The sequence below is a fragment of the Callospermophilus lateralis genome, chromosome 2 (assembly GCF_048772815.1).
Source record: "Callospermophilus lateralis isolate mCalLat2 chromosome 2, mCalLat2.hap1, whole genome shotgun sequence".
In the NCBI taxonomy this organism is placed as follows: Eukaryota; Metazoa; Chordata; class Mammalia; order Rodentia; family Sciuridae; genus Callospermophilus; species Callospermophilus lateralis.
Genome location: NC_135306.1, coordinates 180,879,609 through 180,905,723, shown reverse-complemented (window position 1 = coordinate 180,905,723; position 26,115 = coordinate 180,879,609). Strand labels below are relative to the sequence as shown.

Genomic DNA, 26,115 nt, shown 5'->3' with positions numbered 1-26,115 from the left:
CTATCCTAGTGGCAAGATGGCTGCCACGGGCTGATTCAGCTTGGTGATGCTGACCGTGGGTACCACCCAACAGGGTGGATAGGGTATCAGCAAGTTAGAAGGAGAAGTCCCATCTCTGTGTAACTGTATTTCTAGCCCATATTTTAACTCTAGTTTGTGTATTCATTTCTTGTAAAGTCTGGTTAGCCTGAGCTGGTCCTCCTTATCCTCCTCCACTCTGAAGACTACTAGACTTTAACGCTCAGGACCTAGACCCTGGAATATAAAGACCCCCCTGGTAAGCCCCACGTGGGGAAGGCCTGTCTGAGGAGCCCGCCAGCCTTCCTCTCTGAGTCCAACCACCTCCTGATTTCTGCGGGTTCCTTGTTAACCAAGGAACCTGTCATCTGGCTGCCCTTGGGCTTCAAATACTATTAGAACCAAAGAACTTCTTCGTCTACAGTTTTTAATCAATCAGTGATTAATCACATTATTAACTTCTGAAAACAGCTCATTAGGTAATGTGCTTCTGTTGACATTACACCCTTAATTGCTACTGCTTTTAGCAATTCAGTATTTATATGTGAGTTTTGTGCCATTAACATTTTTTAAAGCTCAGAGCTTCTATGAAAAATATCAATATACTTCTTTTGGCTAGGCTATTTTATCCCAATAGATAAAAATGTATAGCATACCCCCCCCAATAAAAGCACATATCTACATGGAATATAATATATATATATATATATATATTTTTTTTTCCCCCATTCACAAGAATGAAATATTTGCATGCTCTGATCTTACTCAGTTTTATTGTCTTGGTGGATGCCATTTTTCTTGGTGCAATATATAAAATTCCCTCACCTCTATTTCAGTGGGGAAGAGAATAGATTTATCTTATCTTATATGCACTAATAAATCCATTTAATGGTCAAAATGTTAGGTCAACTGAAGTCATCCAAACCCAATATATTCATTGGCACATGATCTGAAGGTACAAAGACATGCACCAAGGTGAAAAGGAACAGTGGTTACTTAAACTGCAAGAATTTCAGGAGAGGACAGAAGGGAAAAGGAGATGCTGGGTTCTGAGTGCTGGGCACAGGGACAGGTCCTTTGTCTGTGAGCTCTTCTTATTCCAGTTTGCAGGTGAGGAAACTGAGCCCAGGGAGGATGGACACTTTGATAGGAAGTCATTTCTCTAAAACAAATAGTTTAAGTTGGTTCTGAATTAACACATATGAACAGAAGTGTAAGCACACACACACACACACGTGCACACACACACAGTATTTGTCAGAAGGAATAAAGTCAAAGTGTCTAAATAATCTAAGCACAGAATAAACTATTCTCATGTGGACAACTGTTGAAAGGAGGAAGAATCCACTTGAAACTGTTTCTAGCTCATTCCTGTGGCCATTCGAGTCCACAGCTGGGTGGGTGGATGCCAGGAGACTCTGCCCAGGGACCAGTACTCAGCCCATGTAGTTCTCCTGCTTCCGGTGGCATCTCATCCTACTCAGGGTCCAACCTGTGAGCCTAGTGATGGTGGCCTGCTGAGAACCACGGCCGAGTCTGTATGGCCCCTGGCATTTTGCCAACAGTATTGATTGACAGGCGAGGCATTACTATCCGCCTCTGCCGCTACTTTTGAGTTCTCGCACTATTTTGGAGTTCTCGTGGGGATTTCTGGGGATTCCCCGAGAGTTCCCATTGGTTGGGGAAGTGCAGGAGGAGGGATTTCCGGGAGAGATATTTCCGGCTGGGGGTTCCTGGATGAGCCTCGTGGCATTTCGGGAGAATTCCCCAGGAGCGTGTGTGAGGTTTTTTCTTGCAGTTCAAAAATGAAGTTTGTTCCTGCTTCAGTGGCTCGTGATTTGTGCCCAGCCAGACTGCAGCAGTGGCCCCCTCTGTGCCTCAGTCCTCATCACACCACTCTGTCTCTCAGTGACCTCACTGAGCCTTGAACCCTCCTCCACTGCTGGAACCTGGTCCCCAGCTGTCCTCAGGGCTGCTCCCTTCCTCCCTCTCTCTCTTCAGGTGGTCTCTCCAGGGTTACTTCCTCAATTTAAAATTGCAACCAGTATCTCCTCCACATCCCCCCATCCCGTCCCTGCCTGCTTTTTCTCCATGTCACTAGCATCTAACATTCTTCTTGTTCTGTGCAACTAGTCTGCCCATTCAGGAATGTTAGAGCCACCAGTGCAGGGATTTTCTTTTTTTCTGTTTCCTTCACTAACGCTCTACAGTGCCCAGGGCAGTGCCTGCCACACAGTAGGTGCTTAATAAATATTCCTTGAAGGAATGAATAAAAGTGAGTCCTCGACGCTCCACTCTACTGTGTCCTTTAAGTGGCATTTCTGGGAAGATGGTCTGATGGCCACAGAAGTCAAACCACTCTGCATCTCGTGGGGAGAATGTTCCCCAGTCCCTTAGCTGCCCAACTGCTTTGAAGAACCCCTCACTCTAGATCTGTAAATGGAGCTGATATCAGCCTGCCCCAGGGAAATCAGCTGCTTCCTAAGATGTCAAATGCCACCTCCTCTCCAGAGGTGGTGAGGCTCAAGCGGGCATCACAGGCTCCAGTCTTGACGCTGGGACTAGCAATTTAGAAGGCCCTAAAACACAGGATGCTAACCTTCTCTCTTTGGTGGGACAAAGCATTCAAGATTGGGACCCTCTGTTCAGAGACCTGACCTGGGATTAACATTGGAGACTGATTTCAAATCCATGAGAAGGCAGGGTTTTTAAAAAAGTCTGTCCCTCTATTTTATTGGACCTATTTTCTTCCTCATCTGCTCCCGGGAATGGAGGCATTTCCCAGACTCTGTCTTCTTCCATCCTTTAGCACCTTCTCCTTTAGCATCCTTCTCCAAGCACCTACATTCTGGGGGAATTCTAATCTTAACTCAGATCTATATACATAGCACAGCCTGACCTCAGAGGTTCTGCACACCCCCCTCTGCTGGGGTCTTACAACCACAGGTCTGTCTTAGGACCCTGCAGAGGGTTTCATGAAGATTGGTGCCTCTACCTTCACGAGAACAAAGTCAGGTGGGAACTGGGCTGGATAGGCCAAGATGGGTGGGTTGTGGAACCTGCTTTTAAAGAGCTCAAGAGGGATCAGGTAGAAAACAACTTGGCTGAGTGATAAGTGCTGTGGGAGCCCCTGGGACTAAGGAAGATGGACACTATGTCTCAGGATCAGGGAGGCTTCATGGTGCAGGGAATGTGACAAGAGATATTCCCACATGGCCGAAATGTTAGACATGGAGAAGGGAGTCGTGTGGCTGGACAAGGAGCCCAAAAGCAGGTTGGGAGGAGACCTGAGCACTTGAGACCTGCTGTGAAGGCCCTTCTGAAGGAGTTTGGGTTCCATTCTGTGATGATGGACAGCCACTGCTTGTGAATGGAGTAGATATCAGATCGGAATCCACGTCTTACCACAATGACTGTAGTGGCGATGTGGAAGGTGTATGCCCAGGAGAGTGACAGGCTGTCATTCAGAAGCTGCTGCCACAGGCTGAGCAGGAAGGAATGAGGGAATGGAGAAAAGGAAGTGGATTTACAAGTTACTGGAGAAGAAAGCTGAGAGGACTGAGTGGGTTTGAAGGGGACAGAGGAGCAGTAAAAGGGAAGCAGCCTGGAGCTGGGCAGGCTGGGGTCTGAAATCCGAGCCACAGTCAAGCCTCCCCACCCAGGCTCACGTCCAAAGGCTCCATGCACCTAACCTGATATGCCCGCCCTCTCCAACCCCTGCTCTTAGCTCCTTCCACTGTCCTCATCAACTGTCATCAGCAAAGTCCCCTGAGCCTCAGCCTCTTCCTGGACACATATGCCTTCAATGAGGCCAGTTCTTCATCTCTTCATGTACCAGAGGCCCGAAGCAGAAATGAGGGGGTCTCAGACCCATAGGCTAAAGGAGTAGATGGACTGGGACGGGAGAAGTGATGGGCAGGAAGAGACAATAGGCCAGGTGCAAAAATGTCCAGTGAGCGATGGGGCCCCTGTGTGTGTGTGTGTGTGTGTGTGTGTGTGTGTGTGTGTGTCTAGAGATGATGTAGTGAGGAAGAGGAGCTTTGAAAGGTCTGGGATTTTGAAAGAAAAGAAGAAGTGGTCTGGGCATAGCAGGCAGGATGAGGAGGGGTGTCCTGGAAACCTGTCGTCATGCTGGCCAGCTTGTTCTGTCACCCCCGCTCAAGTGTCCCACACAACCTCCACTTCGGCCACCAACTCCATTCAGTATGCCCCAAGAGAGCAGAAATGATCAGAGAATGTGTCCCCAGGCTTCCGTTACCAAACATGCCCTGTACTTGGCTCTCTCTCTCATTACAAAGGATGAGCTGCCCCTGTGGACCCCTCTACCCTCTACCGGTGAGCTAGATCCCAGCCCCTTGTCCACTCAAGGACTTTGCTGGTTCAACCCTCCTCTCTCTCCTGCATTGTCAAAACCTCCCTGTCTATTACAGCTCCCCCACTAATATCCAAACTCACGCCAGCATTTCCCAGGGGCCCCTCCAACAACTGCCCCATTCATTTCCCTATTTGTCATCACTACTTCCCTACCACAGTGCTCCTGGGCCAGCCTCATCCCAGATACCTCTCCTGCCAAGATCACCAACAGTTCTTCATTGTGCCTTGCCTCTAGAGGATATAAATGGACAAGCCCCCCATCCCGCTTCTGTGAGATACACTTTCTCTGCTTACATTCTGAACCCCTCTTTCCTGGGTGTCCTCCCAGCCCCCTGCCACTCTTCCACACACAGACTCCACAAGATTAAGGTTCATCCTTTTTTCTCGAGCTAGACTCTTCTGGTTACCCTCACTACTCCCTTAGCTCTAAATGTCACCTGTATGTTGATGACACCAAAGTTTACCTCTCCTGAGCTCCATGCGGATGTCTAGTAGACATCTCAAACCTGATGTGCCTAAAACCAAACTCTCAGTTCCACCTCTCCCATTCCCACTCCAGCCCCGCTGAGCCTCTTTGTCCCACACCTTCTGCATCTAGCCAAACAGCCTCACAACACATGCTCAAGGCAACACAAGGAGTCACCGTGACGTCCTCTGATCCCCACCTCCTCCTGCTGCCATACAGGGAAGCCACTACCCTGCCCCACCAGCTCCATCCCCCACTTCCCAAATGCATCCACTCCTTTAGTCTCTACTTCTAGCACCTTCACTGTCTCCTGGCACCTGAAATGGCTTTTGCACCTGTTCTCTATGGTTTATTCTCCACCTAGAGAGAGAAAGAGCTGTGAGCAGAGCCTGGGAATCCACACAGAAGGTGCAGCAAAATAGAGAAAGCAGGTTGACCAGAGATGAAGACAGAGCCTACAAAAAGGAAGGGGAGAGGTGCAAAGGAAAAGAATCTTGGTTCCAAATGTCATTTCAAAAACCAGATTGCAGAGCAACCATCCTCATCCTACACGAAGGTGTGCCTTGAGGATTATTCTGGCCAAGCATGACAACTGTGGGCAGCACCATCCCCCTGGAATCAAAAGTCATCCCCAATGAAGGATGGAGATGAGGAGGAGAGGAAAATAATGAGGCAGATGCCCGGTTCTTGAGGAGCACGGACACCGGCTAGGAAACCCGTGGGAGATAACCTTCCATGACCTTCCATGCTCAGGGATGCCATGCACTGAGATTTCTGCCACATGCAATCTCTCACCTTCCTACCTCTCCTGTTTCATTATAGCACTTGTTTAGGTCCCCAGTGCCTGAGACACCAGGGAACCTCCTCACTGATCCTGCTACCTGCTGCCACCTCCTGTCTTCTCCCATCCTGGATGCTGCTAACCAATTAACCTCCATCAGTAAAGGGTTGTTCCAAGGAGGTTACGACCCTGCTCAGAAATCTTCAAAAGCTCCACACAGCCCAATATATACCATCTCCTTCCTCTGCCATTCAAGGCCTGAGTTTTCCAATCAATACACCTTTCCAAATCCATCAATTCCCCCACCTGTTTCTCCCCGCTCCCCCAGGCCATCTGAATCCCTTGTGTTTCAAGTTCAGCTGGTACTTTTCCTCTGCATTCGTTTGCTCACCGTGTTCTCCTTTCAGAATGCACAGTCCCTCCTCTCCCTGTGCTGAGCTCTTGGAGTGCAGTAAGATAAGAACACAGGTTTGAAGTTGGACTGATCCAGATCTGTATTGGGGGACCTAAGTCCTGGTTCTGTGATGCTTTTCGGAGTCTCAGTTGCCTCTCCTTTGCAGATGAATAAACATGGCCCCAATGAGAGTAGAAGGCAAGGGAATCTAGGTAATTAGCAGAGTAGCTGCCACAGGGAGGGGCTCAAAGAGGTGGCTATTGTTTTAGTCTTTTCTCTTTTGCTTAATTTCAGATGCCCCTTCAAAGCCAATCTTCCCTCTGTTGACCCCCATGTCGCACTGCCTCGTCCAGGCTCGTCTTACATTAGACATCTCTGTATCTGCATGAACTCCCTGGCTCCTTAAGGGCAGGAACCAGGTCTTGCCCATTTCTGTATGTCCTTCAGCACTCGGCTCAGTTCATGCAGGACTCTCTATAAATGTTTGTTGAATAAAATTATCTTTAATTCCTCCAGCACACACATGTAAATCTCAGTTGTAGTAATTTTTCAAAGCTGTTCACTAATTATACTGAGGAGGAAGAGTAAGCAGCACTTGGGGGCAGAGAGATAGCATTTTCATCATTTGGATATTACAAAACATGTCCCTTACCCAAAACCTATTGCTTTAAACAAAACAGTCAATATCACTGATTGATTTAAGAACCTTCCATAACAGGGATGTGGGTGTGGCTCAGTGGCAGCACTAGCATGTGCAAGGTGCTGGGATGGATCCCTAGCACCCCCCTCCACCACACACACACACACACACACACACACACACACACACACATACACACACACGCACGCATGCATACAAGAACCTTCCAGAACAGAAATACATTTAGCTCTGACACTATTAAAATGAGTTTTGAGAATCACTATGACTCACAGAAAACACTGAACGGCATTAAAAACACTGAACGAGAGGACATGTCTCTTACGGTCAGCTTGCAGAAGGACAACATGATGCAGGGTCAAGGCCATCCTTTGGGAGTCAATGGTGCTCAGGATCTTGGCAGCTGCGGTCCCCAGCAGGGGCTTCCCATTGTACAGGGTGTAGTAAGTCAGCTCTGCTGGGTCCTTTGGTCCTGGAACACGCTGCATCTTTACCATCTTTCAGAAAAAGAGAGGCCACATGTTTACGGGGCATCTTGCAAGGCTCCTGCAGGCCCCCGGGCGGTCAGCAGGCTGAGTGGCCCCACACCCTACATGTTACACAGCCACCTTTGTTACCTCCCCACAGCCAGCGCCTCAAGAAGTCTGCTAATGCAGGAGCGGGAGACTGGGAGGAGAAGGAAGATGTGAACATCTGGAAAGAACAGTTTGAAGCTGGAGATGAAAACATGCAATAGTGATGTTTCCCAGCCCCCACAGAGCTCTGGCCTCATTAGAAAGTAGGACTTCACGTTAATTCAGGGCACGCTAGGTTGTTCTCAGACAAGATTTTTAATTTCAAATATCTGCAATTGCCAGAAAGAAAAAAAAAAATGACCTGTAGGTCTGCATTCCAAGCTATCTTTGATAAAAGCAATTCTCGATAACACTAAATTCATTTTCTAAAATGATATTTTTTTACTTTTCTTTACTATGAAAGTGATGCATACTCAATATAGAAAAAATTTGAAAATACGGAAAAAGCATTGATGAGTGTAATAAAAATGATCTATAATCCCTCCTCTACCCACTAATTACTGTGATCATTTTGGAGTATTTGCTTCTAGTCTTTATTTCCACACAAACCTTTTCTGTGTTATTTTACAAATTATTTATCATACTCCCTCTATCATGTACCACTATGTTTTACTTCCATTATTAAGTGACATGAAATATTTCAAGAACTTACATGTTTATTTCTGCATGGCATCTTGAATGCCTAACTCATAAACTTATTTCACAAATCCCTTATTATTAATAATTTAGATAGTTATTACTTTTCTATTCATGTAATTAGCAATTGATAATCATAAGTACAGAAACATGAATTTTAATGCCTGTATAATGTTCTACTGTATGCATTCCTGGTAAACTTAACTAACCATTTATCAGTGCACATTTAGGTTATTAACTTCTGCCCGGATAACTAACGATGGATAAACATTAAACTGAAGCATAGTATTTTCCAAAGTATATACTATATATCTGGAATTTTGTAAAGTATTAAAAGATATTGCAAAATGCTCAGAGCAGCTTTCATCATAATAGTGAACACACTGAAAATTCAAAAATCACTAGTAGACTAGATAAATGCGTTATGGTAGAGCAATTCTAATGAAATACTATAGATCAGTGAAAATGAATGAACTGTGGCTATTGGCATCAATGTAGATGAGTATAGAAGTCTGATATTGGGTGACAGAGACAAATCACAGAACATAAAATTTAAAACAGGCAAACCACATGATACACTACTTAAGGATACACACATAGATGGTAAAATCTACACAGAAAATACAGTAATAATTTAATATGGAATCCAGAATCATGCTTTACTCCAATAGGAGGGAAGAGAGTAACATCAAAGACACATAAAACCCTTCTGGAGTAAGAAAGGTAATGATCTGACCCTTTGGGTTCTAACTTCTTTTCATCAGTATACTTTAAACTCTGATATTTTTTACATTCTTCTGAACATAGACTCTATATAAAGATTCAAAAATGGACATTATTACAGCCCAATAAAAATGGGCAAAAACATCTGATCTGACACTTCTCAAAGGAATATATCTGAATGCCCAATAAGCACATAAAAATACTCATTGGGGAAATTAAAATTAAAAATATGAAACACTACTATCTACCTACTAGGATGGCTAAAATAAGGACTGACAATACCAAGTGTTGATGAACATATGAAGCAACTGGAACTCCATGCCTGGTTGGCAGGTATGTAAAATAGTACCACCATTTTGGAAAAAGGTCTGGTAGTTTCTTATAGAACTACGGTATAAAAAACCCTGTGAACCATAAATTCCACTCCTGTTAACCCAAGTGAAATGAAAATTTGTGACCACAACAAATGTATAGAAGAACATTAGCAATAACCTCATTTAATAGCTACAAACTAGAAAAAGACCAGGTATCTATCAACAAAAGAACATATAAGCAATGGCATTACATTCACACAAGATAATATGTTTCAGTTATTCAATGTAGATGAATATATAAGCCTGATATTGCAACATGTGTAAATGTTAAAAGGTGACCTTCCTTCGTGAACATGGAGATTTAGATAACTAGAATTTAAAGGTATTCCTCTAGTTCATTTGATATTGCAACATGGGTATATCTCAAAAATAGTATATAATACTCAGTCAAAAAAGTTTTATACAAAAGTAATACACTATATAATTCCATATATATGAAACGCAAGAACTTCAAAACCAATCTGTGATTTGGATTTTATGGAAACGTGTGTTGTGGAAAGTATGTGGAAGTATATGGAAACGATATATGTTATCATTTATATAAGGTTAATCATAGAACCTCTATAATGAGTATAGGAGTGTTCACTGTACAATTTTTTCAACTTTTGCTGTGAGTTTGAAAAAGAGTTCATAAAACAGATATTATGCAAAATAAGGGTTTTACTGACACTTTAAATTTGGAAATCAGTATGTTGAACAGAATTAAGGAGATTAAAGAGATTCCCCCCCCCTTTTTTTAAGAGTTTGGGAATGCAAATATAGTTTGGGAATCTTCAAGAAGGAGTTATAAGATGCAGTCTTGCAGTGTTGCTCAAACCAATCTGGCTAACAAGCCCCTCTGCCTCCATTTAGCTTACAGAACTATTTTCTAGATACTTCCTGGAAAACATTGCCCTCACTTTTTTGTCTTTGTGTTCACCTTTACCTTCTTGAGATAAATTTCTGGGAGTTAGCTAAAGACATCTAGAAGTCTGTGACTCACTTGCCTCCAGAAATTTCATGCCAGTTTCTCTGTGTGGAAGTGCCTGTGTCACTGTGTCCTCACCCATGCTGGATAGGACATTTTACTAACCTTTGGTAGATAAGAATGACATCTAAATGGTAGTTAAGGCCTGCATGACTTTGATTATAGATGGAGTCAAACATTTAAAAGTGTTTACAGGTTATATGGTTTCTTCTTAGGATCCAATTTTCCCAATATATGAACTAGAGGAATACCTTTAAATTCTAGATATCTAAATCTCCATGTTCATGAAGGAAGGTCATCTTTTAAAATTCTCTGAGTACAGAAGAAAGGCCTCTAAGTTGGATGATTGAAGCAACTTAGAGTAAATGCTGGGAGAGAAACTTGGGCATGCTTTTCCTTTCCCGATAGGTGGAGAAGTTAGTGCAACCACGTGGAGGTGAATGATCATTCAGATATCTACGAACGACACTCAATTTCTTCTACCTAGGGTTTAGGGGTGATGTCAGAGGATCTGCAGAAACAAACCCCTACTTGCCTCACACTGACTTCGTGGGCAGCTACAGGACCAAGGGCTTTGGGCACTTGAGAAAAGTGAGAGAAAACACCTCTGGAGCCCTTCTAGACATGCAGAATGGGTTAGGTTTCTCAGGATTACAAACGACACCAGGACTGTTGTGTGGTCCTTTTCTCCCCCTTTGGCTGATACAAATCCCCCTGCACAGACATCCGACCTCCTGTCTGCCATCTGGAGAAGTGTGGATTATAGGGCTTATTCTATGGAACCTACAGAGGGAAAATCACAAACCCAGCACGTGAAATTAACTGTCCCTTTACTTTGTGATGAGGTCGTCACAGACCACAGAGATTTTTCAGAATCAAAGCAGCAACCAATAAGACAAGGGGCCAGATTCCCAACTGTGAATAAGGGGACGTGGCGTGGTGTCAGGGGCATGATGCTGACTCACGCAGGGAGAGAAGATGGGTTGCTTAACTTTTATGCTTGCAAGGGATGTGATCTGCAGGCGGACTGTGACGGTGTCTGCAATTTCCTTCAAGATTTTCCTCATTGTGTGACACTAGGCAAGTGGGCTAGATGAGGTCAATTATCAATCAGGAGGTCACCTGCCCGGGGCAAGCCTGCTAGATTCCAATTAGGGAGGCCCACGTATAGAGGCACTTCTATAATTTGATATCACGCTCAGCATAATAATTTTAGTTAATTAGCATAACAGATGCTAGAAATGGGTTCTCATTGGTGAAGTCAGTAGTATTCAAGATATGTGGATTGGTTAGAATATGCTAGAGACACTCCCACTCTTATGGGAACTGGGTATCTAGGGAGGCTTAGAAACATTGCCCTTGGGCATGGCTACTGCCTTGAACAGACCCCACAGAGGAGTTTCATGCTCTTAGTTTACCTGAGAGGTGCAGGAAACTGACAGGAGGGGGAAAAGAGTCCGTGACACAGTGGGTGACTAAAGCTTTCTTCTGTGGGAAAACTCTGGAAATGTTCTTAAAGAAACATTTCAGAATTCCCCTCGCTAGGAGGTGAGGGAGCTGGGGTATGTGTACTGCCACCACTGTCTAATTCCCACGCACTTCAGCCATCATGGCCTGGGCAGGCGGGTTCCAGCATCCCAAGTGCATCCCTGCAGTGAAGTTCTGCGGCGGGCTGTTGAAATTCCAGCAGGCATACTTACTGATGGTAAGAGGGTGTGAGAGCAACCTAGAGCCTGCTCCATCTCTTGCCTAAATCACTCTGTGTTCAAGTCTTCACTGTAAGTTTGGTGGGTTCTATTTTTTAATTGACTAATATAGACGATGAAACTTCATTTCAGAAATATCTCCATGTATGCAGACTTTGTTCTGAGATCTCCTTCCCTCATAAGCTAGCTATTTGACAATGTAGGAGGATGTTTATGAGCCTCAACTCCCCCAAACCTCAGAGTAAATGGCTCAGCTGGTGGCAGCGTGGATGTCCCCTGTACAGCCCAGGAAGCACAGTCCCTCACAGTTCTCCCACACCTACCTGCACAGTGTAGCTTCCCAGGGTGGTAGCCCGTTTAAATCGCCGGCCTTGTTGCTGGGACATCATGAAGAGCTGGGCCAGGCGTTGCTCCATAACCCGGGCAAAACTCTGGTTGTAGAGGCCCACCAGCGAGTTGTCCACGCCCTGCAGCACTGTGGAGGCAGAAGGCAGAGGGGTGCTCAGAGGACAGACGCCCTGCTGACCGGGGACCACCATCTGCCCTAGACAGCCCTAAGGGTCACTCTGCTCTATCTCATCCTTACCTCACTTCACCCTCACAGCAGCCCAGGAGTTAGGAATCACAGTCCACCTCTTATAGATGTTGAAAAATTTAATTGACTTATCTAAGTCCACACAGCTTGTAACTAGCAGAGCCGGGGTTTAAACCCAAGCCTGCCTGACTCTAAATCCTGGGCTCTTTCCTCCAGGAGCAGTGACCTCTCTTACAGGGCTCTGTCAAACCCAGACTTCATTTAAGATGACTTGTGTTGCTAAGAGTCCATATGGGAACACATCAGATCTGCAGGTCAGCGACTTGGGGTTGGGGGCTGGTTCCTACTCAGAAGCCCTGGCTCAGGGCTACCTTGATGTTTTCTCTCTCAACAGCTTTGCTGAGGAATCTCAACTCCATCCTGCAACTCAGCCCCTTACATCTGGGCAAACCGCACATTCAGCATCCCCATCTCTCTCTCTCCTGCAGAGTCTTGTTGATGCCCGCCCCTCTAGCTACCTAGTCTCCCAGGTCCTCTCCCAGCTAAAGAATAGGACAGCTTAATGGAAAGAAAAAACTCTCTACACTGGCTCTCGCCAGTTGTGGGACCCTTGACAAGCCACCGGCCATCTCTGGGTCCAAGTTTTTCTCTTTAAAAATGGAATAAAAAAGTGTACATTTCCAGTGAACATATTCCTAGTGGACTCTGAGGTTTAAAAAAATAGGATTTTTTTTTTTAAGGTGGGTTCCTTCGTCCATGGCTAGGTTTTGGTAATACTCAGTATCTATAATCAACATGTAGGTGTTGACAGGGGAGTTCCAGGTCATGGGTAGTACATGGAGGGGGCGTTAATAAGCACTAGGGCTGGGGCTGGGGTTGTGGCTCAGCGGTAGAGCACTTGCCTAGCACGTTTGAGGCACTGGGTTCCAACCTCAGCATCACATAAAAATTAATTAATTAATTAATTAATTAATTAATAAAGTCATTAAAAAATTAACACTAAGCCATTCTAGGACTGCTGAGGCCACTTCCCCAGTCTAGTCTTTGCTCCATGTCCCTTTGGAAGCACACTTCACCTCAGATGAGCTATTGAGGCCTTCAAACAGTCACACCAAGACTTCTAAGTACTAAAAATACGATCACTTTCTTAAAGAGGCCAAAACTGACAAGGGCTGGGAATGTAACAGAAGAGCTTCGTTTAACAGAGTTCATTTGACCACAGTGTGGTCGAGCATGGTTAACACCGCCCGTCCACCAAGGTACGGAAATAGCTTGTATATAAAAAGGGTGCTGTCATTATGGCACCCAGGACAGCAGGATGCTGCCAGGGGCCACCCCAAGGATCACATCCTACACGGGGCCAGACAACACAGTCAACCACAACAACACACACAATAACAAGACGCAGAGCGTGAAGCTGCAAGGGATCAAGAGAGAAATAAACCCGCCTCTAGGTCTCCAAAATTACTTCTTTGAAGCCATAGATGCCAAATAATCCCCCCCCCCTGCCCGAGGGTGCACAGCAGCTCTCTTTTAGGGCCCTTGTTCGAGAGAGACTCCAGCTCATCTGTCAGCTGAATTTCTGCACAGGCAAAACTGCTACGCTGTGTGATTGAGGGCCCCCAAAGGACTCTCAGGATTCCTTGGGTGCTTCCTACCTGGGGGATGGGAACTTTCTGGTTCAAAGATAGTTCATCTGGTAAAATCACAGATCAAACTGCTGGAGTCTTACTCCTACGTTGGCCTCCCTTGATCAGTGGATGAGAGTGAGAGAGGGGACCCCTTTTGGATTATTTATGGAACTTTCAGCCAAGACTCAAAGGCAGACATTAAATAAAGGCAATAGTCGAAGACCCCAAGGTGATGACAAAGTCCGAGAAATGGATACTGTGATGTCTGTTCAATACGGAATATTTCTTATGCCACTGAATTATACACTTAAAGAGGTTAAAATAGTTATTTTATACTAAAAAATTGAAAATGCCTCTAAGGAGTGCAGGAGGCTGTGGGAGCCACCTGCAGAGGTACAGGAGTCAACACCTGGACAGTTCCCACATGGTTCATTCCAGCTCCCCTAAAAAAGAACAGGTTCTTCTTGGGGGAGCAGCTGGGGAGGGCTGAGGAGTTGCAGGCAGAGGCTTGAGTTTGAGTCCTGGCTCCCCCTTCCTGAGTGTTCTTGGGTATGTCACTTGGTTCCCCTGGGCCTTAGTTCCTCATCTGAACACCTTATGATTGACTCTTTGTGAAGAGCAGATGATTCTTCTAACGCAGTGCCTTAGCACTTGCCTGCGTGTGAATAAATGGTAGCTATTGCCTTTGCCACAATGGGCCCCTTCTCATCACTACAGGAAGAAATGAAGTGAGAAGACTGGAACTATGTGGCTCCTCTCCCTTCCCCTGAAGAGTACGGCAGGCCTGGGGCCTCTGGGCCTCTCCATCCACCCTGTGGGCAGTGGTAAGGGAGGTGCGCCCACCTTTCTCAGGGTGACACAAAAGCTCGGTCACCTACCTCAGCACCTCTGACAGACCCCTGGCCACCCACCTCAGCCCCCACCACTGACTCAGGGCAGGAAGACAGGTCCCTCGCTATGTTCAAAGGAACCCCATCCAGGGAATTCCATGACTTTCACATCACTGTTCTCTTACTCCTTTATTTATAATCACACCAGGCTCTAAGATTCACACAACCAGGCCCAGTTCAGCCTCCTGTGCTCAAGATGAATTGTTTTATTTGTGGTTGAACAAAGATTCTTCATGCTCGGCTGAGACCTCTCCCTCATCCTCAAGGAGAGAGTGTGCAGCACAGAGGGCCTGACTGACTTGCTTAAGGACACACCAGGGTAACTAAGAGCAGAAATGGAGAACTGATCCATCCCTTCCTGGGTCTTGTTCATTTTGTTTCTGGAGTGCATTAAAGAGATGAATCAGCCTGAGATGGGATCTTACCTCTGTTAGGTAGCAATATCGAGCTGGATTTTTCTATTTTGCCTAACTTGGGTCCCTGGAGGGCAGAGTAGCCCCCGTGTTCTCTGTAAAGGAACTGTAGGGTCATCCTAAGCCAATGACTTTCCATCAAGGAGGGATTCACCCTCTGGGAGAGAAGTATACAGTGTGCAAAGACATATTCAATATAAGTTTAGCTGGAAAACATGTCAGGGTTTTAAAGTATAAATAACAGAAAGGGGAGTTGCAGCTATTAGCATCAGTGGAAGACACGGCACCTCTAATGCCCTGGAGGAAAAGCTAAAAAGTCCTTTCATCTCTCAGCTCCCTGTCTCCTTACCCCTTCTGTTGGTGATGCGCAGATTGGAGGTGACCACCCAGGTATTCAGAAAGTGGTCCTGGGTGGAAGGAGAGGCAGAAGGCCAGGCTGAAACCAAGCTCCAGCCCCTCCCAAGCACAAACCAACGGATCCAACCAGCCCCAAACACAGTGATAGTGGCAGCTCTATTCTGATCACCAACTGCAAAAATAGCAAAAAGGAAAGAGGGTCGTCGCATAGTGGGCGGGCAGGGGGATGACCCAGGAGAGCCCTGGAGGCAGGACACTGGGGGGGGGGGCTTCCTCTTAATGTTATGGCACTCAAATCAAGGCAGAGCAAACACAGTGAGAGGAGGAAAGGGTGATGCAGGTGGCTGTCAAGGACAGGCCGAGTTCAAGAGTGGCTGCAAGGCAAACCTTCAAGTTCAGAGAAGGGGGAAATAGCTGTCAATGAAAAGGCACCATTCCTTGAGGAGGAAACACAGTTTTGCAAATGTTACATAACCTCCTGGTTCCAAAACTGTGTCGCTGGGTTAGCACTGTCTCTCTCATGGGCATAAACCCTGATGGGTGGGTTTTTAATTTTCTTTAAAACATGTCTTTTTAGTTTGCCTTCTATTTTACCAGGTGAAATAATCTGTATATTGAAGGCTCTGTGTGCGTGGTGGGGAGAATTTTCTGAAGTTTAGAAGAGGTCTTGAGTAGGCCACATCTAGCAGGGACAGGTGCCCCTTAGCTGGTATTTTAGGCACAGCCCAACTGCAGCTAGTGTGGGACAATAGTATGCATGGGACGTTTGAGACCAGCCTCCTTCCCCAGACGTGGCTTCCAAGCCTTGTAGGAAATTCTCCCCTCCTTGAAATGGGCTGAACTGTGTTCCCCAAATTCACACGTTGAAGTCCAAACCCCAGGTACCTCAGAATGCAACTGCACCTGGAGAGAAAGTCTTTAAAGAGGTAATGAGGTTAAAATGAGGTCATGAGGGTGGGCCCTAACCCAACATGTCTGGTGTCCTTATATGAAGAGGAAATTAGGTCACCGGCAGAGGGAAAACCAAGGCTGCCAACACCGATCTCAGACTTGGAGCCCACAGAACTGTGAGACGGCAAACTCCTGCTGTCTAAGCCCCCAGCCTGCGGTGCTTTGCCGTGGCAGCCGCGGCACACCCAGATTCTTCTCTCCACACTTCTCCCGTGGATGACTGGGCTGGTCACTCTACCTCCTACAAACATCTGCTCTCTCCCTTTGCTCTCAATTCTTGTTTCCCTCATTTTCAGAAGGCACTGTCTGGCTTTTGAAAAACATAAATGGAACATTTTGGCTGTTTCATAAAGTTCAGCTGCAAAATGTCAAGGTTAAAAAAAAAAAAAAAAAAAAGGACACACCACCCAAACATCCTGGTGCTTCCACCCGCCCTCACTGTCAGAGTGTGCCAGGACGGGTGTGGGGTGGGACTCCCACTGGGCAGGAGGAGCATCCAGCCCTCCTCTGATTTTACTTTAGTTTTTACAAGGCAGTGCAGAAAGAACTACCATCTGTACACACAAGGCCATCCACAAGGACGTGTCCTAGACATCCACAGAGTAACTTCTGATAGGTGGAGTTTTTGCAAAGAGGAAGCACTGGGGATGGAGGGGGGCTTCCAAGGTAACAGTTTTAAAATGTTCAATAACCACCATCAGTGTGCGGGCTTTCCTTGGCTTGTTTCCACACACTTCTGGTCCTGGAGAAATAACTCCTTGACATATAAGACAGGACCAAAAAAAAGACCAATCCTTTCACTGAAAAAAAAAAAAAATCAAACAAACCAACCCCCACAGCATGAAGAGGGGGAGGAACAGAATGAGAGATTACCTGTAATCACCCAGTAGTCTCTAGTTGTTTCTGATGTATCAAGGTTGGGATATTCCAGTGCTAAAACAAACAAGAAACACACTGAAGTACTTTTATAGGTTTTACATGTAAATATAAAACAGAGAACTGACTTACTGTTCAGAAAATGAAAAGTCTCCGTTAAAGGTGAACTTTCCTATAAAAAGTGTTTAGGGCTTGTTGAGTTTCTGCTCTTTCAGTTTTCCATCCAAACCTTCTCCAATGGAAAGTCTTCATTATCAAGAGCGGCAGCTGCCACCTGTGTTAGCTGGTGTTTGCTCTTTAAAAACCATCCAGCCATCAACAAAGTCATCAGGAACTGTTATATCTTGAATGGATTTTTTTCAATGCCAAGAACTTACATTGTAGCCAAATGCTTGTAACAAAAGTTCTCCTGCTATGTTACCAGTATCATGACTATCAGAGTCAACAGGTGGAAAAGAATCAGTACAGTGTCTGGTATACAGTTCATGCTCAATAAATCTTAGCTGTGGTTTTATGAGAATATAAAAAGAATGAGAGAAAGCAAATTTGCACATGCTTCCATGTGACAGAATGTCATCTTTTACATCATCTTTTCCCATAAAATGCATCTTTCCTCACCACATGGAAGCTTGCAGAAGCTCACCAAATATATATTAAATATTCAAAACTAATCTCAGTGGCTACTATGTGCTAAGTACATCACCTACACATTATCTCATTTATTTATAGCCTCAGAGACAACAGTAGAAAGAACTTATGAAACAATTTATGTGTTTACCGAAAAACTTGCCCACTGACCCTGTGAAACGTAAGAGTGATTTAAATTTAGGAAAACAAACCTTTATTTCCTTTGACTCCTGAGTAAGTGTTCTGGTACAGAATGTAGGCTGCATTGTTGTTGATGCCTGCTGCATGGTAATGAGGATTACGTAACTGAAGAATTCAGGGAGGTGAGGCCACAGACTATGGGGATTTCATCAAGTCACAACATTGACTACAAGTGGGCTGCATTATGATATCTATAGCCAGGGCAGGGCCTGAAGTTCCGGGAACATTTGTTAATGGCAGAAGTGGGAGAAATGCCTAGAAACCTAGTTTGCTCAAGGACAGCTGCCCTTGCAGGCAGTACGATAAAGTCAGAAGGCAGACTGCCAGGGTTCAAACCCAGGTGACAGCTCTCACCAGCTATGGGAGAGTAGGTATCTTGTGAGACTTCTTGGAACTTCAGTTTCTTCTTCTAATTTTCCACTGGCCTTGTAGGATGGTTGTGAAAATTCAGAGAAACAAGAGAGTTGTGCAACATACTTTTCATCAATTCAGACTCCACTTATTGCACGTTTGGGTGGTTATTTTATGACAGTAAGGGTAGCATGTGGTCTAGCACAAGAGAGGTTTGAGGAACGGAGAAAGGCTTCAGGGAAGAACAGGGCCCCTGGAGGCGACGTGATGTACTCACGTTCAGCGATGGTGAGCGGCGGGTAGGTGAGGTAGAATCCCACCAGCTCGGCGGAGAGCTGGCTCAGGAGACTGCTGGCCACAGTGCCATTGAGGAATGTGCTCTGATTGCCCACAACGTACACCAAGGTGACGGCCTGAGAGGCGTTGGACGTGCTCACAATCTGAATTGACACAGGAGGAAAGGGGAGGGAGACGTGCAGATAAGATGAGGGTCTGTTTCCAGGAGGCCATGGAGGGGGAGTTTAAGCAGAAGGTCAGGGTAGGAATGAGAGGACGGAGGGAAAACAGCAAGAAGAGACAAGAATAACGACCGTCATCGACAGTGATTGCTGGCTGCACGCCGGGCATTGCGCTGAGGGAGCATCGGTTCCTTTCATCCTCGCCACAACCTTACAGATGAGGAAACCGAGGCCCAGAATGGCCGAGGGATTTGCCCGGGGTCCCACAGCTCAAAAGTGACTAAGTCAAGATTCAAACCCAGGAAATCTGACTTCAGACCCTTAACGAGTGTGGTTATCTTTCCTGGGGGCTAATTTGTCTCATTTATGAGAAATTGACTTTTATGATTCTGGAAATATAAAGTAGACGATGGGGCTGGGGATGTGGCTCAAGTGGTAGCACGCTCGCCTGGCATGCGTGCGGCCCGGGTTCGATCCTCAGCACCACATACAAACAAAGATGTTGTGTCTGCCGAAAACTAAAAAATAAATATTAAAAATTCTCTCTCTCTCTCTTAAAAAAAAATAAAGCAGACAATAAGAATTGTTAAATATAAGGAAGACACAACTGCTCAGACAGGCAAAGCTGGAGCCACATTTGCAGAGTTTAAAGTCTGAAAGGACCAGGAAGGTACGGTGTTACAGAGCAGATCACCAACGTTATCATGGCACAACAGACTTGATTCAGAATTGAGAGCAATTACATCTCCTTGTGATCTACTAATTCAATATCGAACATTTTTAAAATCCTGAGATGGCATGGTTTTCTTTTCATATTTTGTCCAATTCAGTTTTTTGGTTGCTGGAAAATGAACTTTTCTAGGTCAATGTATGGACAAAAATATCTCCAGATGAGATTTGAAAAACACACGCAGGGGAAGTCATTCGACTCGCTGAGACATTGTTTGCTGGGTTCTGTGCAGTCCCTCCCCCTCCAGAGCCATTTTTGCCACCCACCCGTCTGTCCTGCTCATGTCCCCAGGGCAGACCCTTGTGGACCACCTCATGGGCTCCTGTGCCTGCTGGCTTCAGCTAATGGGGGCTTGGGTAGATATGCCAGAGAGGGCAGCAAGGGAAACCAGGGTGCCCATCAATCCGCTGTTGCTGCTGCCCCTCCTCGTGCCCTCAGGGCCCAACAGTTAGAGCCTAGGGTACTGCGCAGTCCTTGCTCTCACATCCAGAAAAGGATGCCATCTACTAAACTTGCCTCAGATCACCTCACCTGAGTTTGTCCTGTCCCCACGGCCAGCGGGCCGATTGATACCTGGACTTTCTAAAACCTTTGTGCTAAGACAACATCTCTCTCAAACTTGACCCTGAAGAAGGCTGCTGAGATGAGTTTCTCCACTTTGCCTCCCACTTTTCCCCACACTTGAAGTTCTCTTTCAATTCTCTAACCCAGAGCCATATTCCCACAATTAAAGATCAATTGAGGAGACGTGGTGGGCACGGTAGGCTGAGGCAGGAGGATCATGAGTTCAGAGTCAGCCTCAGCAAAAAAAGCGAGGCACTAAACAACTCAGTGAGACCCTGTTTCTAAATAAAATATAAAATAGGGCTGGGGATGTGGCTCAGTGGTTGAGTGGCCCTGAGTTCAGTGCCCAGTACCAAAAGAAAAGAAAAAGATAAATCTTTTTTATGTGGCTAGAATGTGGCTTATCGACCCCAAGTATTCAGGCCTCTGTCCAAGGTACCAAAAAGTAAAAGAATTTATCCATTCAGCTCTTGATGGACACCTGTGTTGCTTCTACCTTTTGGCTGTTGTGAACAATGCTGCTATGAATACAGGTGTACAAACAACTATTTGATTCCCTGCTGTCAATTCTTTTTGATACATACATGCAGCAATGGGCTTTCTGGATCATAAGACAATACTATGTCTAATTTTTAAAGAATTCACCATTTGGTTTTCCACAGTGGCTGTACCCTATGTACATTTTCACTAGCAATGCACAAGGGGTCCAATTTCTCCCCATCCTCACCAACATGTAGTATTTTCTTGTTTTTTAGAATGATCATCCTAATCAATGTGAAGAGAAGCTCATGGTTTTGCTTTACATTTCTTTAATGATTAATGAGGCGGGCCATCTTCTTAAGTGCTTACTGGCTATCTATATATCTTTTTTTGGAGAAATATCTATTCAAGTTCTTTCTCCATTTCTAATTGAATTGTTTGGGTTTTTTATTGTCGGGTTGTTGGAGTTCTTTACATGCTTACATGTCCTGGATATTAACCACTTATCAGATATATGATTTGCAAATATTTTTACCTATTCTGTGGGTTCTCTTTTCACTCTGTAGGTAGTGTCTTTTGATAGACAAAGTTTTTAACTGATGAAGTCTGATTTATTTATTGTTTCTCTTGTTGCCTGTGCTTTTGATGACATATCCAACAAATTGCCAAATATAGTGTCATGAAGTTTTTCCTCTGAGTCCTACAGTTTTAGGTTTTCTAGTGAGGTCTTTGATCCACTTTGAGTCAATTTGAGGAGATGATAGGTTAGGATCCAGCTTCATACCTTTGCATGTGGAAATCCAGTTTTCCCAACTTGTTGAAAAGACTAACCTTTCTCCCACTGAATAGTCCTGGCACCCTTGTCAATGATAATTTGAGCATATACAAGAGGATTAATTTCTGAGCTCTGCTTTATTCTGTTGGTCTCTGTTTGTCTCTATGCTGGAACCATGTTTTTTTTGGAGTAGCATAGCTTTTTGATTTCTGTTTTGAAATCAGAAGTTGTGAAACCTCCAAACTTTATCCTCTTTGAAGATTCCTTTGGCTATTCAAGGTCTCTCGAAATTCCACTTGAATTTTAGGATGGGTTTCTCTATTTCTGCAAATAAAAGATCACTGGGATTTTGATAGGGATTACATTAAATCTATAGATCCCCCTGGGTAATACTGACATCAATTTTTACTTTCCCAATCCATGAACATAGGATGCCTTTCCATTTATTTGATCTTCTTTAATACACTCACTTTTTATAACCAAGAAAACTGTGACCATTCTTGGTAGCTACACAAGCTCCAAAAATAAGAGGTCCATAGGTCTGAGACCAAAGCCACAGCACTGGTCCCTGAGAGTCATGCCTGTCCTTCAATAGAAGCAGCTCTTGCAGGGGACACTTTCCTATCACGTCTTTACTCTCAGGTGCCTGTAGCTCCTGACCTGGTCTCTGACTTCTCACTCACTCACACAACAATTCATTTAGCTAATTAGTCCTTCAGGCTGATGGAGCTGAGAGCTGTTGTTCTGGCTGCCCAGCACCCATTCTCCCTTCTTCTAGGACAGCACCACAATACCCTTTGGGAACCACCTCTCCTGTCCTCTCTGTCCATGTGCTTTGGATGGGGCTGCCCCACCCAGGCTCCAGGAGTGGGCATCTGAGCTAGGCCTGGATGATTGGGACATTTCATCTCCTTGGCCACAGTCATGGATTCAGAAATGAACACAGTGGATCCAAGGAGAACCAGTCCCAGGGTTTTGACTGAAATGACACCAAAAATGGTACTTTGATACCACAGGACTATAAGCAGTAAGGATGAGGCGCCAGAGGCCACCAGACAGTACCAGAGAAAAACAAGCCAAGAGATGAAGAGAGAGCATCATGAAGAAATCACTGCAGCACCTGGATTTAGTTGTGCCCAAAGTAATTAAGCTGTGAACTTTTCAGCTGTGTGAGCTAATTGCTTCCTCTTTTTTTTTTTTTTTTTTTTTTTGCCTTATAAGCTTGGATTCTGTCACAAACAAAGCAGTCGTAATTGAATCAACTGCAATCTAGCCCATAATACCAAAGCTAGACAAAATTTAAAAGTCATCTTTTCAGTGATTCTTAATTAAATATTTACATGATCATATTCCATAAAAGATTCAAGGTACCTTGCACATTTTATTTAATACAATAAAATGGAAAGTTATTCATTACAGAAGCACATCCTAGAAAAACAGATAAAAAGACAGAGATGTGGTTAGCATGTAGTTATCTATGTGTGACATAGGGACAAAAGGGCTGCTGAAGTTATACAACAGATTTGGTTCTGGGTTACCTCTCATCCAAGGCAAAAAGCAAAATAGTTAATAAAATGATTGATTTGATTATCCATTAATTTCAATAGCTTTCAAAATGTTCAAGAGCATCTAAAATCTATTAGATGCAATGTTCAAATCACTGTTGTAGTCTTTTCCAAGGAAGCTTTGTTAGTTGGTTGACAAAATTTCATCTAATGGTGCATAATTAGCACCTAACAAAACAAGAGAGGCTTCTTAAGGCCAAGGGCAGCTTATTTATCTTGGTGTCCCTCCCAGTGATTGATAAATAGCAAGCACTCAATAAGTCTGTGCTTCCTGAATACAATTAAAGTATGCTCTGCTGCCAAGATCTAACTAGGCTCATGCACCTGTGAGAATCACAAATCCAATCAGAAAGAAAAAGCATCCCCACAAGACAGCTGAGTCACACTCCTTACATAAATCTTAAGTCTCTGACATATTTTTAGATCCTAGTCTAATATGAACTAAATCATAATGAGACACTTCCCTATACACTTTGGATGAAACTAGAAAAAGAAAGCTGCTCACTCAAATTAAATTGTATGCTTTCTACATCATATTGGTTTTGCTGATAATTCACTTATGCTAAATGTCAATTTCAAAAGCTCTGGGTCTAATTGCAAAGGCTTTAGTCAGTAGTCAAAACAGAGACATTGAACAGTAGAGTTAATTAGAGAAATTTGGGGGGTGGATGAATATCATTAAAAAGCATCTGTCCTTAGTGGGATGATATCTATGTAATTGAAGAAACTGGATCTGAGAAAGGATGTCAGTGGTTTGTGCACTGTTATCCAGGAAGCTGAAATACATGGTTACCAGAAGGGGGATTTCCCTGGGAAAAAATTCATGTGTTTGCAAAAACTTTTGTGGAGGCCCTCATTGCCATATTGCAGAGACGCTGGTACAGCTTAGTAGATAAGAGGATGATCTTTTGGCTCAAGTTTTTGTTCCATTCTTTTCCAACTATATGACTTTCTGGAAGGTTCATAACCTCTCTCTTAGTTCCCTGTCATATAAAATGAGGGTAAGGATAGCTCAGAAAGATGTATTGAGTATTTTGTAGCAAAATATTTGTAAAACCCACCATGGTTCCCAACATATTGTAAGCCCTCAATACAAAATGAGTGTGTGTGTGTGTGTGTGTGTGTGTGTGTGTGTGTGTGTATGTGTGTGTGTGTGTATGAGAGAGAGAGAGAGAGAGAGAGAGAGAGAGAGGATTGTTCACGTGGCTATCAGGAGTACAATCCAATGTAAATCACAGAACAGGCAAATCTTTGATGAGTTAGCTATTTGAAATGGATTCATTTCACATGAGACATTTGGTACATTTTACATAGTAGACTCTAGTTTGATTTTTTTAAAATAGTAAGTGTATTAGAAAGACTCAAGGAAGCATCACATGAGAAAATTAATATAAAACCCTTAAAGCACAGCAGGTACTCAGTGACACAGCATCCCTCCTGTCATGGCCAGACCCTAGACAGCCTCACCCATCCCTTGACTGTCTACATCATCTGTCCAAGTAGCAAGTTACACTTACACAAGACTGCTCTGAAATGGGGGACCCAAGTCATTTCTTACCAACATTTGCATTTTGATTGTCAACTACACAGCCTAAAACCCCTCCTCCCTACCTGAACCATCAGGTTGCTTTTGGTATTCAGGACCTTCCTCTCAGCATCCTGGAATGCCTTCTGCAGCCGCTGCTCCATGGTCTGAGCAAACTTGCAGGAATGTATGTTATCTGACTGGCTCACAAACTGTAGCACTAGAATGAGAATGAGAAATCAGCACTCACCAAAGCTTTACATCTCAGTTCCTCTGAGTGGATACCTAATAGCTCCTAGTAGCAACCATCATCTAAAACAGTATGATTTCAGGTTAGAGAAATTAGGCAAATAAACGGTTAGACCAGACAAGGTTTGATTTTGAAAGTGATTTGTAACAAAGAACAAATTTAAAGCATGATCTAACCTGAGAATCCCTCCAATGCAAAAGACGTTGTGATTTTATTTGGATAGAATATACACACATCTGCTCAAAGACCAACAAATAATAACCTAAGAGAGATCATGACTTCTATTTCTTTGAAGGGACAGAAAAAAAAATCAATCGACCTCCATTACTAAGTTGATTGTTTCCATTTCAATGGTTTCTCCACTCTTGTGGTTTACAAATGTTGCAAATCAGAAATCACCAGGGAGCTTGAAAGAAAGAAAGAATCCAAGGTCTAAGCTCAGAGATTCTGATTCAGTGATATTTGGGATCTACAGCTCCAAACTACAGATTTTATGGAGACTCAACTTTTATTGGTGTCCACTGGTAATACAGGGAAAAAAAAAGCAATATGGTACTCAGTGCTCATATGTACTAATCATAAGTTGGGAAGAAAAGCTCCTAATATGGGACATTTCTAATAAACTCAGATTAGAAAAGTTTAGGCTGATGAGAAGGGCACTTGAACATTTGATTAGCAGGACACTTTAAAGAAGGTACACAGGGACTTTAAAAGATGGCAGAGCAGGCGGCAATGGAGTTTTTAGACAGGTATCCACTCATTGTACCACCCCTGATCTTAGACTGCATAGGAATCCTTTCCTTCTGAGTTACTTGCCTGTTTTCAGCTGGAAGTAGCCTGCAGGCTGGGGTTTCCATGAGGAGGCAAGGACGGCCACAGACTGTAAGTTTGGGGTATGTTGCTTCAGATCTGCAGTGACGTTGCTGACTCCATAAACACCCAGCATTTCTATCACAACAGCAGGCAAGTATACCAACCTTCCTTTGGTAGCATAATAACCAACTGTGATGTTGTGAGAATGTTCCAGAATGTCCACCTACAAAACAAATGGACCCCCAGAACTCACTGTTTATTTCCGAAGTACTGTAAGTTCTTAGTGCTTCTGAGAACCACAACTGTTACTTAGCAAGGCAGGGGAATAGGATTTTCTCCTTCCACAAACATTCTAACCATCTTGTACATCATGCATGGATTAAAGCAGAAATATGACAATGCAACAAAATAAAATTTATATCAAATCTATGGGACTGAATTAAATCTGTTT

At 44.2% G+C, this 26,115-nt stretch overlaps 1 protein-coding gene across 3 annotated transcripts in view; it reads right to left on the bottom strand.

The window, feature by feature from the left end:
- Positions 1-26,115, bottom strand: part of Kiaa1549l (KIAA1549 like) — a 250,457-nt gene that overhangs the window by 68,439 nt on the left and 155,903 nt on the right. For all 3 annotated transcript variants that reach the window (XM_076844328.2, XM_076844329.2, XM_076844330.2), the window contains exons 5-10: positions 25,668-25,887; positions 24,688-24,821; positions 18,782-18,944; positions 17,323-17,382; positions 11,996-12,147; positions 7,017-7,188 (exon numbers count right to left, since the gene is read on the bottom strand). In XM_076844328.2, coding sequence (XP_076700443.2) covers positions 7,017-7,188; positions 11,996-12,147; positions 17,323-17,382; positions 18,782-18,944; positions 24,688-24,821; positions 25,668-25,887 — 901 coding nt within the window. The remainder of the gene's footprint in view (positions 1-7,016; positions 7,189-11,995; positions 12,148-17,322; positions 17,383-18,781; positions 18,945-24,687; positions 24,822-25,667; positions 25,888-26,115) is intronic.